General features: G+C 44.9%; 1 protein-coding gene across 3 annotated transcripts in view; it reads right to left on the minus strand.

The window, feature by feature from the left end:
- Window positions 1-17822, minus strand: part of LOC123755806 (nephrin) — an 88662-nt gene that overhangs the window by 59239 nt on the left and 11601 nt on the right. For all 3 annotated transcript variants that reach the window (XM_069300101.1, XM_069300103.1, XM_069300102.1), the window contains exons 2-3: window positions 12426-12578; window positions 8603-8782 (exon numbers count right to left, since the gene is read on the minus strand). In XM_069300101.1, coding sequence (XP_069156202.1) covers window positions 8603-8782; window positions 12426-12578 — 333 coding nt within the window. The remainder of the gene's footprint in view (window positions 1-8602; window positions 8783-12425; window positions 12579-17822) is intronic.

Raw genomic sequence — 17822 nt, forward strand, 5'->3', positions numbered from 1 at the left:
CCTTAAATAAATTTCACACATACACAAGTGTTTCGGGTTTTTAATCCAATGTAAATATCATCTTTACTAAGTACACATTGCCACTCATTTGCATACATTGCTGTGCATTTGCAAGAGCGATTAAGTAACTAAGGAAAATTCCCCTCATCATCCCCCCTACAGCCCTGGGGCCAGATTCACGAAGCAGATACGCAAGCACTTACGAACCTGTACATCTTTTCTCAATCTTTGGCGGCTTTGTTTACAATTATTAAACAGTTAATGAGCTGCGAAGCACCAGGAGGCTGTTTATAACAATAACAACAGTTGATTGGCAAGTTTTCATGCTTGTAAACTGTTTAATAAATGTAACCAAAGCCGTCAAAGATTGAGGAAAGATGTACACGTTCGTAAGTGCTTGCGTAACTGCTTCGTGAATCTGGGCCCTGATCACCCATCCGGTAGCTACACATCTCTTACCTGGAGCAGCTCACACCTCCCTGTACATCCCCGAGAACCACCTCGTTATCCACACTCGCTACGAGGGCCATCTTTCACCTGGTTATGACGTCACGGTCATAGTTACGACGTCACGGCCATGGTTATGACGTCACGGTCATGGTTATGACGTCACGGTGTCTGCTCTTCGCACAAGCAGTAAGTGCTACCCTCCCCTCCCCCCCCCTGCCCCATTTACATTTTCACCTTAAAGATTTATATAACCACACAAAATTTTAATTCCAACATGTTTCAGTAAATAAGAGATTCAAGAGACGTTTCCACCGCCCTTGGAGAATCAAGTCCCAAACAGTGATGTTCGGAGGCCACAACGGGAGAGTTATATCCAACAACTACAAAGGCAACTTAATATCAACAATTTATTATATTTCATTCGTATTTAAAACAAATTTACAAATGGTATTTTTGTTAAAGGTGTGATGATGGGTGTGTGTGTGTGTGTGTGTGTGTGTGTGTGTGTGTGTGTGTGTGTGTGTGTGTGTGTGTGTGTGTGTGTGTGTGTGTGTGTGTGTGTGTGTGGGAGCGTCGCCCCCGGGGCCGTCACCATTACCCAGATCATCATCATCGATTTCTAATGGTCAATATTTTTTGTCTTTTAATCCAATATGGCTGGTGAGGTGCGTCCCTTCTCCGCCGCTAAGAGACCATGGCCAGCTCTTCCTCACTCCTCACCTCTGAGCGCCCAAATAAGCCACAGAGATATTAGAAAGAACTTTTATAGTGTCAGAGTGGTTGACAAATGGAATGCATTAGGGGGTGATGTGGTGGAGGCTGACTCCATACACAGTTTCAAGTGTAGATATGATAGAGCCCAATAGGCTCAGGAATCTGTACACCAGTTGATTTACGGTTGGGAGGCGGGACCAAAGAGCCAGAGCTCAACCCCTGCAAACACAATTAGGTGAGTACACATGCGCACGCTCGCGCCTGTGCATGAGCGCGCGTTATAGGTATTACGAGTAACGAACTGGGCCGTTATGTTGAAGTTTCCAGAATCTTCCATTAATGAAGATGGAGATATTGACCCGCACGCTTTTTGACGTTCAAACTTGCTTAATGATACAAATATAATTTTGAGAGAGAGAGAGAGAGAGAGAGAGAGAGAGAGAGAGAGAGAGAGAGAAAGAGAGAGAGAGAGAGAGAGAGAGAGAGAGAGAGAGAGAGAGAGAGAGAGAAAGAGAGAGAGAGAGAGAGAGAGAGAGAGAGAGAGAGAGAGAGAGAGAGAGAGACAGAGAAACAGAGACAGAGACCTCTGCTACACACAGAAAAGCCACCACCAAACTGCTCTGACAAGATAAATCACGAAGCTTTAACAATATACATATTTTCATATGAAAATAAATATAATAACCTAATAAGAAATAACCTTTGAAAAATGAAGGGTTAGTTGCATAAGAAGTGCGTGCACACACAAACATGCACACACACAAACATGCACACACACAAACATGCACACACACAAACATGCACACACACAAACATGCACACACACAAACATGCACACACACAAACATGCACACACACAAACATGCACACACACAAACATGCACACACATAAACATGCACACACAGACTAGAATACTAGTAAGAGTCTAGAGAAGAACGAGTCTGTTCCCAGAGGGAATAGACTCGTTCTCTCAATGTTTGCTGAGGATGCAAAAATGATGAAGAGGATTAAGACCGAGGAAGATAGCAAGAGGGTACAGGATGACCTGGACAGACTGAAGGAATGGTCCAACAAATGGCTACTAAAATTCAACTTAAGTAAATGTAAGGTAATGAAGCTGGATGGAGGGAACAGGAGGCCAGGCATAAGGTAACGGATGGGAGACAAAATACTTAATGAAATGGACAGAGGAGGATCTAGGAGTTGATGTCACAATGTCACAATGATGTCTCCTGAAGCCCATATCACAAGGATGTCTTCAGCGGCGTGTGCGAGGCTGGCTAACATCAGAACTGCCCTTAGAAATCTGTGTGAGGACGTATGTGGTATACAAGGTTCTCAATATATATGAATTATCCTGGAGTATGGGGCTCCAGCATGGCGCCCTTACGTTGTCAAGCATAAGTCGAAGTTAGAGAAGGTTTTAAGGTACGCCACTAGACTAGTTCTAGAACGAAGAGGTATGAGTTACGAGGAAAGACTGCATGATTTGCACCTCACGTTGCTGGAAGACTGAAGAGTTCGGGGGAGACATAACCACCACATATAAAATTCTCAGGGGAAATTGACAGGGTAGATAAGGATAGATTATTTAAAATGGGTGGTAATCACACAAGGGACACAGGTAGAAATTGAGTACCCAAATGAACCAAATAGACATTAGAAAGAACTTTTTCAGTGTTAGAGTAGTTAGCAAATGTGATGTGGGAAGTGATGCGGTGGAGGCAGACTCTTTGCACAGTTTCAAATGTAAATTTGGTAGAACCCAATAGGCTAAGGAACCTGTACAACAGTTGATTGACAGTTGAGAGGCGGGACCAAAGAGCCGAAGCTAAACCCCCGTAAGCACAATTAAGCGAGTACAATGTGGTGAGTATACACGCACACACACACACAGTAGCACGAGCAGGGACCACGAAGACACTAACAATACATCTGAGTATATTAATAACCGGACAAACATATACGTATCGTCAACACACATTCTGTATTCTATATATGTACGGCGATACAAAATAAAAACATCCGAACCCTAATAAGTGATTGCTACAATTACATTTAGTGTGCATATTTGAGTAATAACCTTGACTCAAAAAATATAAATGCCAAAAAAATTAGATATTCAAAACATAACATTTTATATACTTAAAAATTCCCGTTTCTGAACAATAGTGTCAGGTAAGTATAACAATTGATCTCAAGAATATCAAGTAGTAAATGATCACATAATATTGCTCAGCAAAATATAAGATTTGCTTCACTAACTCGACCATCGACACAACTTCTGGGTGAACAATACTAGAAGTTGGACGGCGGGGTAAATGGTGGGAGTTTCTACAGTTTCATATACAACCACAATAACCCTGGACTTGTGTCATAACTGGGTCGTTCACTGTACTCTATGGCCAATAAACCATATTTGCTCCAGGTGACTGCTTCCTGAGAGGGTTTGTTTGTGAGGGAATATTGACAAACGAGAATGTATGAGCAGCGGGGCCAGCCATAACAATGGTGGCAGCGGTGGGATTCAGAGAGAGACTTGTTGGTCAAGTGTTAGAAATGGAAACGTACAGCGAGTCCAGAGCGGAATTTAGTACAGCAAGTTAGGTAATGTTAAGTTGGCATTTTGGCCTCAAAGGGCTGCAACCATCTTACCTTGACCTTGAGGTTACCTTGAGGTGCTTCCAGGGTTTAGCATCCCCTCAGCCCGGTCGTCGACCAGGCCTCCTGGTTGCTGGACTGATCAACCAGGCTGTTGGACGTGGCTGCTCGCAGCCTGACGTATGAGTCACAACCTGGTTGATCAGGTCTCCTTTGGAGGTGTTTATCAAGTTCTCTCTTGAACACTATGAGGGGTCGGCCAGTTATGCCCCTTATGTGTAGTGGAAGCGTGTTGAACAGTCTCGGGCCTCTGATGTTGATAGTTCTCTCTTGAACACTGTGAGGGGTCGGCCAGTTATGTCCCTTATGTGTAGTGGAAGCGTGTTGAACAGTCTCGGGCCTCTGATGTTGATAGTTCTCTCTTGAACACTGTGAGGGGTCGGCCAGTTATGCCCCTTATGTGTAGTGGAAGCGTGTTGAACAGTCTCGGGCCTCTGATGTTGATAGTTCTCTCTTGAACACTGTGAGGGGTCGGCCAGTTATGCCCCTTATGTGTAGTGGAAGCGTGTTGAACAGTCTCGGGCCTCTGATGTTGATAGAGCTCTCTCTCAGAGTACCTGTTGCACCTCTTCTTTTCAACGGGGGTATTCTGCACATCCTGCCATGCCTCCTGGTCTCATGTGATGTTATTTCTGTGTGCAGGTTTGGGACCAGCCCCTCAATTATTTTCCACGTATAGATTATTATGTATCTCTCCCGCCTGCGCTCAAGGGAATACAGATTTAGGCTCTTTAGTCGGTCCCAGAAGTTTAGATGTTTTACTGAGTGGATTCTAGCAGTAAAGGATCTCTAATGATCTTACTTATTCAGCACCATATTTTCCCATAAAAAATTCACAAGTCATTTTAACATGTAATAATCATAAAACATGGTGCATGAAAATATGCATGACACAAAACACTGTAAATACCTGTGATAAAAAGCCCCAGTTTCACTGCAAATTGTTTAAAATAAAATATTTGGTAAAATATTCCCTAAGATTTTTTGGGTACAGTTATATAGGAGTAAAATGGTGCAATCACAAGAGCTATGAGAGCCCGTGGAGTTAATAATGACCCCTCAGACAGCAACTAAAGTTCATAGTAGAGGACTGATCAGGTGAGAAAGAGCCAGAACTGAAGGCATGGGTATGAATTATATGTTTTGCCAATATTGAAGAATAGAAAAAGGTACAATTTATTACCTGCACGAGTTTAGACTACCCTACACTAAGCGGTAGTGTAATCTATACATATAAGAGAAAATGTGTTCTTTGTCAAATTATTTGTCTGTCCCAAAATGGCGGACAGATGCTTGTTGCTAGTGTCACGAAATTTTGAAACTATACATATATATAAATTATATTTATATACTGTATATACTTATACATGAATATGAAACCGCCGCAATACTTGATGCTTATAAAGAGAACAAGGAGCCAACACACACTACAGGGGAAACACAAATTGTAAACTTTATTCCCATATTAAGTCCTACAAAATGTACAGCTAAGGTTTTTATCCCCTAAAATGCTTTGCACTGCAGTATACCAGTTATATTATCAAGACATGAAAAATCAGGACATTACATTTAAATTCAGTATATGCTCTAAATTAAGCTGGAGCCAGCGAGGCCCATTAGCGAGGCTACCTCTGCCTCCCGTAGCCTCGTAATTCATTTTACACAATTTACGTGTATCAAAATTTCCTAGAAAATGTAACATTTCTCAAATAATTTATTTGCTAGTGATGGTTTAAGTTAAGGGGAATATTATATTTACGGCTACGATAGATGGATAATCAATATGTGTCTCATCAATCAAACCGTGTTGCCATATTGAGATTACTTGGGCTGTTAACATGGCGGTATAATCTGTGCGGCTCACCACTGTTGTGAGGGGAGGTAAACCCGTCTTTAGCCGCAGCCGGGAGGAAGGCACAGAGCCGTGAGGGGAAGGTACAGAGCCGGGAGGGGAAGGCACAGAGCCGAGAAAGGAAGGCACAGGACTGAAAAAGAAAGGCACAGAGCCGGGAGGATGACGCTAAGTCCACGCTTGTCTCTACTGGAGTCAGGAGGTGCTGGTAGAGTCACCGCGGGAAACACAAAACATTGCGTGTAATTTACATTTTTGTGTTCAAGTGAAGACTGGATTTAATAATGATGGTAACTTGAAAACGTCAAAATTAAAACTCCGCTAACTTCCATAAGGGCAAAATCACAAGCACACAGCGCCCAGGACTCAAACATTTTTACTTGCAAAATATTAATTGTCGAACAACTTTTAATTAAAAAAGAAGAGTGAAAGTGATGTCATTACTCTTTGTTCAGCTGAATATGACAACCAGTTGCCAACGCCACCACCCACTTCGGGTCCTGATACGTTGCAAAAAAGCTAATAAGAGAATTTTTAAATATATATATATATATATATATATATATATATATATATATATATATATATATATATATATATATATATATATATATATATTAAATTAGAAGAGTACGATATCTTGCTGAAATCAACACTAGAAAAAGCCCTCAATCTTTCCCTCAGCGACTCACAGTGGAAACAGGCCTCCCTTCCTGTCAGACTCGGGGGCCTTGGCGTGCGCACAGCAACACAAATTGCTGTACCAGCGTTCCTGTCCTCTTCAGTGGTGTCTGACAACTTGGTGAAGGAAATCCTACCTGAGCACCTAGTTCAACAGGCAGGGGTGCATGATCCCAGCTTCACAGACTGCACAACCAAATGGGTCTCTCTCGCAGGACCAGCACCCCAACCACCGCCTTCTGAAGCCCATAAGCAATCCAGCTGGGATCGCCCCATTGCCGACCAAGAAGCTGCAACTTTGCTAGAAGCTGCGACAACACCACATGACACTGCCCGACTTAGAGCTGTGGCAGCTCCCCATGCAGGTGACTTCCTATTAGCAACCCCAATATCAGCAACCGTCACCCGTCTCACACCACAGGCCCTCCGAATTGCCGTGGCTCTCCGCCTCGCTGCCCCAATCCACACCGAATACAGGTGTATTTGCGGCGAGGCAGAGGCCGACAGGTACGGACGGCATGGCCTTCTTTGCCAAAGGACAGGAGGATGGCATGCAAGACACGGCGAGGTTAATGACATTATTAAGAGAAGCCTTACCACAGCCGGTTGTCCAGCAGAGCGAGAGCCCCGTTACCTAATGTCCCGCAACTCTGATGAGCCTGTCGGTCGCCCAGACGGAATTACGGTGAACACCTGGAAGAATGGTAGACAGTTGGTGTGGGACTACACTTGCGTTTCAACCTTAGCCAACACCTATGTTGACTTCAGTGCTATACAAGCAGGAGGCGCTGCCAATCACCGGGAAGCGGCCAAGTCACGTAAATACAGAGACCTTGATCACCACTACAATTTTGTCCCCATTGAAGTTAGATTAGGTTAGGAAGTAAAGTTAGGTTAGGTTAGGTAGTCGAAAAACAATTAATTCATGAAAACTTGGCTTATTAGGTAAATCGGGCCTTGCATAGTAGGCTGAGAAGTGCGTTCTGGCTACTAGGTACGACATATGGGTGGGCCGGGATGCCATCGAGTATGATTATCACTGGTAATTGACACGCATGATTATATATATATATGATTATATATATATATATATATATATATATATATATATATATATATATATATATATATATATATATATATATATATATATATATATATATATATATATTTACCAGTGATAATCATACTCGATGGCATCCCGGCCCACCCACACACCCACACACAAATGATCTCCCGGAGGGTATCGATTCATTTCTCTCAATGTTTGCGGACGAAGCTAAAATTATGAGAAGGATTAAAACAGAAGAGGACTGTTTGAGGCTTCAAGAAGACCTAGACAAGCTGAAGGAATGGTCGACCAAATGGTTGTTAGAGTTTAACCCAACCAAATGTAATGTAATGAAGATAGGTGTAGGGAGCAGGAGGCCAGATACAAGGTATCATCTGGGAGAGGAAATTCTTCAGGAGTCAGAGAAGGAAAAAGACTTGGGGGTTGATATCACGCCAGACCTGTCTCCTGCAGCACATATCAAGCGGATAACATCAGCGGCATATGCCAGGCTGGCCAACATACGAACGGCATTCAGAAACTTGTGTAAAGAATCATTCAGAACTTTGTATACCACATATGTCAGGCCAATCCTGGAGTATGCAGCCCCAGCATGGAGTCCATATCTAGTCAAGGATAAGACTAAACTGGAAAAGGTTCAAAGGTTTGCCACCAGACTAGTACCCGAGCTGAGAGGTATGAGCTACGAGGAGAGACTACGGGAATTAAACCTCACTTCGCTGGAAGACAGAAGAGTTAGGGGGGACATGATCACCACATTCAAGATTCTGAAGGGGATTGATAGGGTAGATAAATACAGTCTATTTAACACAAGGGGCACACGCACAAGGGGACACAGGTGGAAACTGAGTGCCCAAATGAGCCACAGAGATATTAGAAAGAACTTTTTTAGTGTCAGAGTGGTTGACAAATGGAATGCATTAGGGGGTGATGTGGTGGAGGCTGACTCCATACACAGTTTCAAGTGTAGATATGACAGAGCCCGATAGGCTCAGGAATCTGTATACCTGTTGATTGACGGTTGAGAGGCGGGACCAAAGAGTCAGAGCTCAACCCCCGCAAACACAACTAGGTGAGTACAACTAGGTGAGTACACACCCACACCCACACGAGACAGGATACAATGAGCACGTGCACAAAAAGTAAGCAGGAGTCTCCCTCCATAACTCACGTAAGACAGCCAGGTTGACGGAGGCGACGAGGGAGGTGGGGGAGCGGGCCAGGGCGGGGTGCAGGGCGCGGCAGGAGTACTGTTGACCGTCGTCCTCAGCTTCAGGATGCACCAGGAGGCGGCTCCTCACCGTCCACCTCCCAGGCAGTCTCGACCTTTCCACCATCTCCTGGTGAAGACCTGTGCAGGGGACAAGCAAATGTTGGGTCATCCTCGTACCCCAGAATATCCTCGTATCCCAGGATATCCTCGTATCCCAGGATATCCTCGTATCCCAGGATATCCTCGTATCCCAGGATATCCTCGTACCCCAGAATATCCTCGTACCCCAGAATATCCTCGTATCCCAGGATATCCTCGTATCCCAGGATATCCTCGTATCCCAGGATATCCTCGTACCCCAGAATATCCTCGTACCCCAGAATATCCTCGTATCCCAGGATATCCTCGTATCCCAGGATATCCTCGTGCCCAAGGATATCCTCGTGCCCAAGGATATCCTCGTACCCCCAAAGATATTCTCGTACCTCAGGATATCCTCGTACCGCCCAGATGGCATCACAATATACCCCTGGAAGAGGGGGCAGACAGTTGGTATGGAACTACACATGTGTATCTACCCTGGCTGATACCTATATACACTTCGGTGCTGATCAAGCAGGTATATAGGGCGGCCAACCACAGAGAAACAGCAAAATCAATTAAATACAGGCGACAAGAAGGTCAATACTCCTTTGTTCCCATAGCGTCTGAGACGCATGGCCCCTGGGGTAAGAGTGCCTTGGGATTTCTCAAAGAATTGGGTTCCAAGCTCATTGACATCACCAGAGACCCAAGAGCTGCCAGTTTTTTGTTTCAGCGTCTCAGTGTGGCGATCCAGAGGGGAAACGTTTGCTGCGTCCTTGGTTCCTGTCCGGAAGCGGAGGAGCTCCAAGTGATCCATAACCTTTAAACACTCATTGTATTAACCAATGTACATTTTGTAACCTTTAAATATCTAATAAAACACATCAAAACACAATAGGAAGGGCGTGGTTGGACAAAAGAACGGTATTGGAAGGGGACTTAAACCTTCCCTCTAATTCGTTATGTGTGCTTTTCTCCGAGGCTAAGGGCCCCTTTCTTCCAGCCAGAAGTGGTACTCTAAAAAAATTATATATAAAAATATATAAAATATATGTATATTATATATAAAACGCTTTGTTCAAAAGTTTAAAGAAAAGGAACACGGAACAAAACATCATTCATTTTGTTTTCAATACAAACAATATCTGCTGGAAACACTAAACTTCGTTCACTGGATGTACTACACATGATGACCAGACCACACACTAGAAGGTGAAGGGACGACGACCTTTCGGTCCGTCCTGGACCATTCTCAAGTCGATTGTGAGAATGGAATGCACAATCGACTTGAGAATGGTCCAGGACGGACCGAAACGTCGTCGTCCCTTCACCTTCTAGTGTGTGGTCTGGTCAACATACTTCAGCCACGTTATTGTGACTCCTCGCCTGCATACTACACATGATCCCTGCACACATGAGGTCACGCTTGAAATACAGAAGGTTCTCTTCCCTCTCTCACACTCTCACCCCCACCACAGTCAACTCGGTGAATATATGCATTGTATATATACACGGGAGATCTGGAAGTTGGTATTGAATTTAAGATGAAATGTTGGTAGAGAAAAATATCTTCAAGAAACCATGGTTGAACGAAACTGTGAAACGTAATTTAGAGAGCCGTAAAGAGGGTGTCTATACCCACCAGCTGACCCCACTAGCTGACCCCCATCAACTATTCTCAGGAAATGTTCACACAGGAAACCCAGACATTCCCCCCCCCCCCCTTCCTCCTCACCACACGCCCGGGGACGTTGCGACGAACACATCCAAGCAGCTTAACGAGGAAGAAATTTCATTTTTTTTTCTTCCAAATCTATTAAAGAGCTTCCCAGTATCTATCAGCGAGGCACGCTATAAGCCTCGTTCGTGTAGAGGAACACGTTGTCGATAATGGCGGGGGGATTTGTCGGGACCTGACGAGGCTTCTCTGGAAATCAACGTCTTCAGCAGGACTAAATACCTATTTCTCCCTATTTCTCTTTCTCTTTCTCTCTCTCTCTCTCTCTCTCTCTTTCTCTTTCTCTTTCTCTTTCTCTCTCTCTCTCTCTCTCTCTCTCTCTCTCTCTCTCTCTCTCTCTCTCTCTCTCTCTCTCTCCCTCTCTCTCTCTCTCTCTCTCTCTCTCTCTCTCTCTCTCTCGTTATCGAAGAGGGTTCCCAGGAGGAGGTCCCTGCTATGTCCCAACTTGGGAATAAAGCTTCGCAGTATTCCACTTTTTCTAAGCTAGCCGCTATTCACCAAACTATTAAAATTGTTGGTCCTCATAGCACAAAACGTCGCCCACTGGCTGCACATAAACTTGACTATTTGCTACACTTATTATCGAACCATATGTGTCCCAGCACAGGCGCCATATGTGGTTATCTAATAGTAAGAGGTAAAATGTGATGTTTGTGACTCCTGCGCTGCCCACTACTGCCAGAAACCACCACAGTCTCCATCATGTGGAAGTACACATTGTGTATACAATAACACTAGAAATGTGAGAGAGGCAAAGGGAAGCGACGAGGGTGACTTACAGTGCTCAAAGCGTGAGGTTCCCACGTTACTTCTCAAGATGAAATGAAGACAAGAGTCATCTCCGTCCAGTCCTCGGCCCCGTCCCGTCCTAGGCCCCGTCCCTTCCTCGCCTTCGTCCCGTCCTCGGCCCCGTCCCTTCCTCATGCCCCGTCCCGTCCTCGCCTTCGTCCCGTCCTCGGCCCCGTCCCGTCCTAGGCCCCGTCCCTTCCTCGCCTTCGTCCCGTCCTCGGCCCCGTCCCTTCCTCACGCCCCGTCCCGTCCTCGCCTTCGTCCCGTCCTCGGCCCCGTCCCGTCCTAGGCCCCGTCCCTTCCTCGCCTTCGTCCCGTCCTCGGCCCCGTCCCTTCCTCACGCCCCGTCCCGTCCTCGCCTTCGTCCCGTCCTCGGCCCCGTCCCGTCCTAGGCCCCGTCCCTTCCTCGCCTTCGTCCCGTCCTCGGCCCCGTCCCTTCCTCACGCCCCGTCCCGTCCTCGCCTTCGTCCCGTCCTCGGCCCCGTCCCGTCCTAGGCCCCGTCCCTTCCTCGCCTTCGTCCCGTCCTCGGCCCCGTCCCTTCCTCACGCCCCGTCCCGTCCTCGCCTTCGTCCCGTCCTCGGCCCCGTCCCGTCCTAGGCCCCGTCCCTTCCTCGCCTTCGTCCCGTCCTCGGCCCCGTCCCTTCCTCACGCCCCGTCCCGTCCTCGCCTTCGTCCCGTCCTCGGCCCCGTCCCTTCCTCACCCCCCGTCCCTTCCTCACCCCCGTCCCTTCCACCCTCCATCACACTCCCGCCCTTTCCCTTCACCACTCTTTGACTCTTCGACTGAAAAGGCGATATATTTCCGTATTAAAACAGCATTATAAGCTACAAGAGCAAGCAAGGCAATTATGAGAAGATATTGTTAAACCAGTACGACTATATAGCACTTAGAAGGAATATAAGGAGAAGGAGTTGGAGCACGAGGACGGAGTGAAGACACGGTACACAACCACTTCCACCATCGGAAATCGAACGCCGACCCTCGAAGAAGCGAGACTGTCGCTCTACCGACCAGTTTAAGCGAATGTTATAAGCTGGAAGTACCACACCAAATTGTAAAACCTCATTTGAAGGGGTTTACGCGCTAGAATTGTTAGTTATTTGGCGAAAACAAACCATTTACACGCACAGAAACACCACTGTACTTATAAACATTAAATAAATGTTACCTTTGTGGAGGGTGATGGCGTCCCTGTACCAGGCGAGGGTGGGGGGCGGCCTGGCGTCCGTCACCAGACACTCCAGCGAGAGGTCGTGGCCGGCCCGCACCTCCACCACCGCCCCGTCCCCCACGCCCACCATGCTGATGCTCGTAGGCGACACTGACGGCAGAAATGGTACATGGTTAATAACCTCAATCTACCTGGCCTCCGCTACAACGTCAACACTGATCTCGTGACTAAATATTTGCTGCCAGGGGTCAATAACGTTCCGATTTTCTAACCAGAAAATAAATGCAAAGTTTTAAAGTCGACTAAGTGTAGATAGGCTGAGATTTAGAGTGGCGCTGCCCAATAAACTCGCCCCTCGGGGTAAAATTTAAAAAAAAAAAAAAATTTAGGCTACACCTCTGTGTACAACTTTGACATAAATGGAGGAACTATTATATACACTGTGTGTCGACTCCAGAAGAAGCATTTTATATGTTAACAGATCACCACACGTCATTAACCACAAATTCCCTCCTTGGTGCAGGAGAAAGCAGATTATTTTTACATCAAACTTTCTTTGTTTGGACACAAATTATGTATAGTTCTGACCTGGCTTACATCATGCCAATAATTATCTATCAAGTTTATTTTCAAATTACTATTAAAATCCTCAAAAACTAGAATTCTGTAATTCCTGCCGACAACGAATAGGTCTGTAAAAGGTAGTGAAGCAGTCATGTATTGAGCACCGTTCGTAGCTGATGAAAATAACCATTGGACCAGACTATTACACAAGAAACACGGTACAAGACTAACTTCTGTCATACATTAACTGTACGATCCAGAGCAGCGTCAAGTGTTTATAACCCTCAGTATTATATTAGACCATTATGTCAGGTTTAGAATGGCGCCACGTCACAGGTCTTAGATATTCACACTCAAGTGACACATTCATCACTCGTAGCCTCTACAAGCCACCAAGCAATGGATCTGCTTTTAACTCATCTGGGATTCCCTGTTCTACCTAAACGAATTAGCTCTCACCAATCCCCAGCTTTAAGACTTCTCTCAGTGTAATTAAGGCACTTATCAGCCTTACCAGCTCAAGTCAGACATTGACTTGCTCGTGCCAAAATGTTATAATGTCCCGTTTTCTGTTCGTGGGTCCTCTGGTAGGTTAGGATAAGGTACTTTAGTACGACGGTTTCTTGACGTTGGGAACGCTCGCGAGAACGGGCTTGGTGTCAACGCCATTGTGCTTCAAGCTTCTCCTTAAGACACACTTCACTAGCTTCATAACATCAGTTCTCCCCAAGCCACACTAACCTGGCCTAGGCATTATGCATAAAACACTTGTTTTTATCTAACCTAGCTTTATGTTAATACAAAATAAAATATAACTTGTAAAGTCTTAAAACGGGCAATAATACAGATACAGAATTAGATACAATAAACAAAAATACACAAATATTACAGTCTCCCCCTACCCATAGGGAGCAGAGGCGGCAGCTGACAGAGTGAAATATTAAGAGAAAACGTTGAAAAGAGAACTATAACTCGTTAATTCACTGCAAGATCACGATATAATAATTATATATTAATTTTTGTTATATATATATACACAAGAGTTCTTACATTCTTGTAAAGCCATTAGCACGCAGAGCGTTCCGGGCCACTCTTTAATCTTAATTTTATTAAGATTTTTTAATCTTAATAATCTTAGTTTAACAACCAGGTACCCATTCACTGCTGGGTGAACAGAAGCGTAGAGTTAAGGAACGCCCAGTCAATCCTCCCCGGCCAGGATACGAACCCAGGCCAAATCGCTTGCTAAGCGCGGGGCTAGTGTATTACCACTGTGCCCCCCAGTCCCCGTGGCTCAGTGATAATGATGAAGATGAGGAAACTCCACAAGGACAATGAGGTGGGCGCGAACCTTCGACCTAGACACTGCTAGGCGCATACTCTGCCACTAGACCACCGCTGATGTAGAAGTCATACAACTGGATTTCTATTTATGTGTGTTAATGGTGTAGATTATGTGAATGGCAAGAGTAAGACTCATTATAAATAATACCTAACCTAACCATCTTCCTCTTTAGACAGTACCTTTTGTAACTATGTGAGTCATTGAACATCAATGGTACGATATCGCACACATGTATGCTATGTTAGGCCTCAGATAGCGTGTATTAGGCCTAGAATGGTTAGGTTTTATTAGCATCATAAATACAAATCCTTTTCCAGTTTGTCCAAATTGTGAAATATTGCTGGAACATCCGTGGACATCAAGAGAAAACGGGATAGTTTTCTTCAGGAAGTGCCGGACCAATCGGGCTGTGGTGGATACGTGGGCCTGCGGGCCGCTCCAAGCAACAGCCTGGTGGACCAAACGTTCTTACACCCCAAGCCTGGCTTCGGGCCGGGCTTGGAGAGTAGAAGAACTCCCAGAACCCCATCCAGGCAGATGGTCCACATCGGTACTAAAAGTACTTTCGAAACAGGAGGATGGGCTGAAATTATGATAATCACAACTCATTATGAGCAAAGATTATTATATTGGCATAGACGTAAAAAACTCATTATTCTTTGTGTTGTGTAATTATGCTGTTATTTCCGTTCTCAACAATAACGTTAACTTCATATGAATATATATAACTTACAACAAGATAAACTAAAATTTACATGAATAATCAAACACACCTTTGACTTGCAGGCATAGAACCTGTGGCTAATATAATGGGCGAGTCCCTTGTGTCCAAACATAGTGACCCCACCGTGCACTACTGTTCAAAACATAGTGACCCCACCCTGCCCTACTCTTCAAACATCGTGACCCCACCCCCCTTTTCCCCTCCAAACTACAAATACACTTTATCATCCTGGTAAGAATTCAACGCAGAGTCACTTTGTGGCTCTGCGCTGAATTGTACTAAGTGGTACTAAGTACTAAGCTGAATTGTACTAAGTGTCCACTTAGTACTGAGCAGTACTAAGTGGACACTCAAACAGGGGAGGGACTGATGCCCTCAACACAACACTCTTGACACACGGAACAAGTTAGCAAACGTTAATCCAAACAACTTTAAAAATGTCCAACAGAAGACAAGAGCGTTTAGCTCAACCCTCAAAGTAATACTGACAAAAGGATGTTTTTTTCACACAGAGATTAATAATCCTATGGAATCTTTTGTCTACCCAAGATGGCTTGAACTTCTGTTACCGACTTTGTATGTGCAAAAGTCTTGTATTAAGAGAAACTGAAAATTATCTGTAAATTCATTATTCAAACTTTACATTCAAGCCGAAATTTCCAAATCAACAACGTCGATTGTCTCCTGAAAGAATTGAGAGAGTCGAACAGTCGAGTGTCATCAGCAGTTAACTCCTCGGATGTGAGGCTGTTGTGAAAACAATTTCCTTTGTCGTTTGTCGTGAGGGTTGATTGATGAGGAGTGAGGCAGGCCGGGTCACTCACAGCCTGCCTCCGGTATCAGTACCGCTGATACCGGAGTGGGAGATGTATATACTGACAATACCCGGTGTCAAGGATAAATGGCTTTCTCGAACTGAATTTTCACATTTTTGCTTCACCTCTTCTCGTCCATCCCCCCCCTCCTCCTCCTCGTCCCCCTCCTGCCCACGTGTCCGTTATTCCCCCTCTCCCTCTCCCTTAAAAAAAAAAACCATTTTAATCAAGTATTCTATCCAAACACCCAAGATGTACTCGCGAAAAGGGTTTTAATCGTGAAAAATTGTCAGAAACCGCCAGAAACTGTTCACTCAATAAGTCATGTCACACAACAAAATGCTTATGCATTATTTTGGGGGCCAAATACGTTTACCTGAGTCGAGATGGCTGCCAGCCTCTTCAGACGGGTAGATTTAAGATATTTTAGGATCTGGTGTGCAAGCAGAGACAACTGCTCCCCGACAAAGGTTTCTGCTGCATGTTGGGGAAATCTGTAATTTCCTCCCACCTCAGCTGCCAACCCATGCTCCCAAAAGCAGCTATTATGGATAGAATATACACAATGTGGACCGTTGGAAAAAAAGTTAACGTTTTGTTGGATTGGAATTCTAAAAGTCATAACAAAATATGAAATACTAACCTGACTTCTAAGCCTAAATAAACAATCCTACGTCTAACATGTACAATCTGAAGCTTAATTTACCACACATATATGTACTATAGGCTTAGGAAAAGTTAGGACTGGTTGTTGCCATCTTTTCAGCTCCTCTACAAAATTAATAGTACAAAACGTTGACATTTTTGTGTGCAAAAGTTCACATGAGTAAATGCTTGCTTGATTGGGTTCTGGGAGTTCTTATACTCCCCAAGCCCAGCCTGAGGCCAGGCTAGTGATTTGTGAGAGCTTGGTCCACCAGGCTGTTGCTTGGAGCGGCCCGCAAGCCCACGTATCCACCACAGCCCGGTTGGTCCGGCACTTCTTGAAGAAAACTATCTAGTTTTATCTTGAAGATGTCCACGGTTGTTCCGGGAATATTTCTTATGCTAGCTGGGAGGATGTTGAACAACCGCGGACCTCTGATGTTTATACAGTGTTCTCTGATTGTGCCTATGGCACCTCTGCTCTTCACTGGCTCTTTCTGCAATTGCTTCCATGTCGTTCACTCCAGTACGTTGTTATTTTACTGTGTAGATTTGGGACCTGTCCCTCCAGTATTTTCCATGTGTATATTATTTGGTATCTCTCTCGTCTCCTTTCTTGTGAGTACATTTGTAGAGCTTTAAGACGATCCCAATAATTTAGGTGTTTTATCTCGTCTATGCGTGCCGTATATTTTTTCGGGGTTCACACGAGAACCCCGAAAAGTTTATATTTTGTGCTTCCATCCATAGTAACTAGAGGAGCTCTAGTTCTCGGACCACAGGCCGCGTACTTAACTTTAACCATATTTCATTTACCTGAGGGTTACTAACAGTAGTGGCCTCGACGAGGACAGGAAGCAGGCGGCTTGTCAAAGGTCCCCCCCCCCCCCACCCCATTTGCCCTGATGATCACAAATTTAAGAGATGTAATTTATACACCCGTTACTGCCGTATTTAACTTTTGTAGAGTACACTTGACTCTGCCACTTCAGTTCTAGTTGCAAAACAGTGGTGTCTTGTGAATGCCAGTGTCAACTGTGTCTGTCTGTCTGTCTCTGTCTCTCTCTCTCTCTCTCTCCCTCGGGAGAGTGATGCAAAGTGCCTCTCGCTGCAAGTGAGCCCCAGTAAAACTCTCCCTGGCGCTCGAGTGACACTTTTATGACTAAGAGTTGCCCTCCCGCGGGCCTGGTAAATGGACTATAGCCTAGCGCACGCCCTTCCTATCTCTTCCTATTATCATGATTTATCAAACATTTCTATTTACTCGCTTTCCCTCTTTTTTCTCTCTCTTTCATCCCGTA

The sequence above is a fragment of the Procambarus clarkii genome, chromosome 43, assembly GCF_040958095.1.
Source record: "Procambarus clarkii isolate CNS0578487 chromosome 43, FALCON_Pclarkii_2.0, whole genome shotgun sequence".
NCBI lineage: Eukaryota > Metazoa > Arthropoda > Malacostraca > Decapoda > Cambaridae > Procambarus > Procambarus clarkii.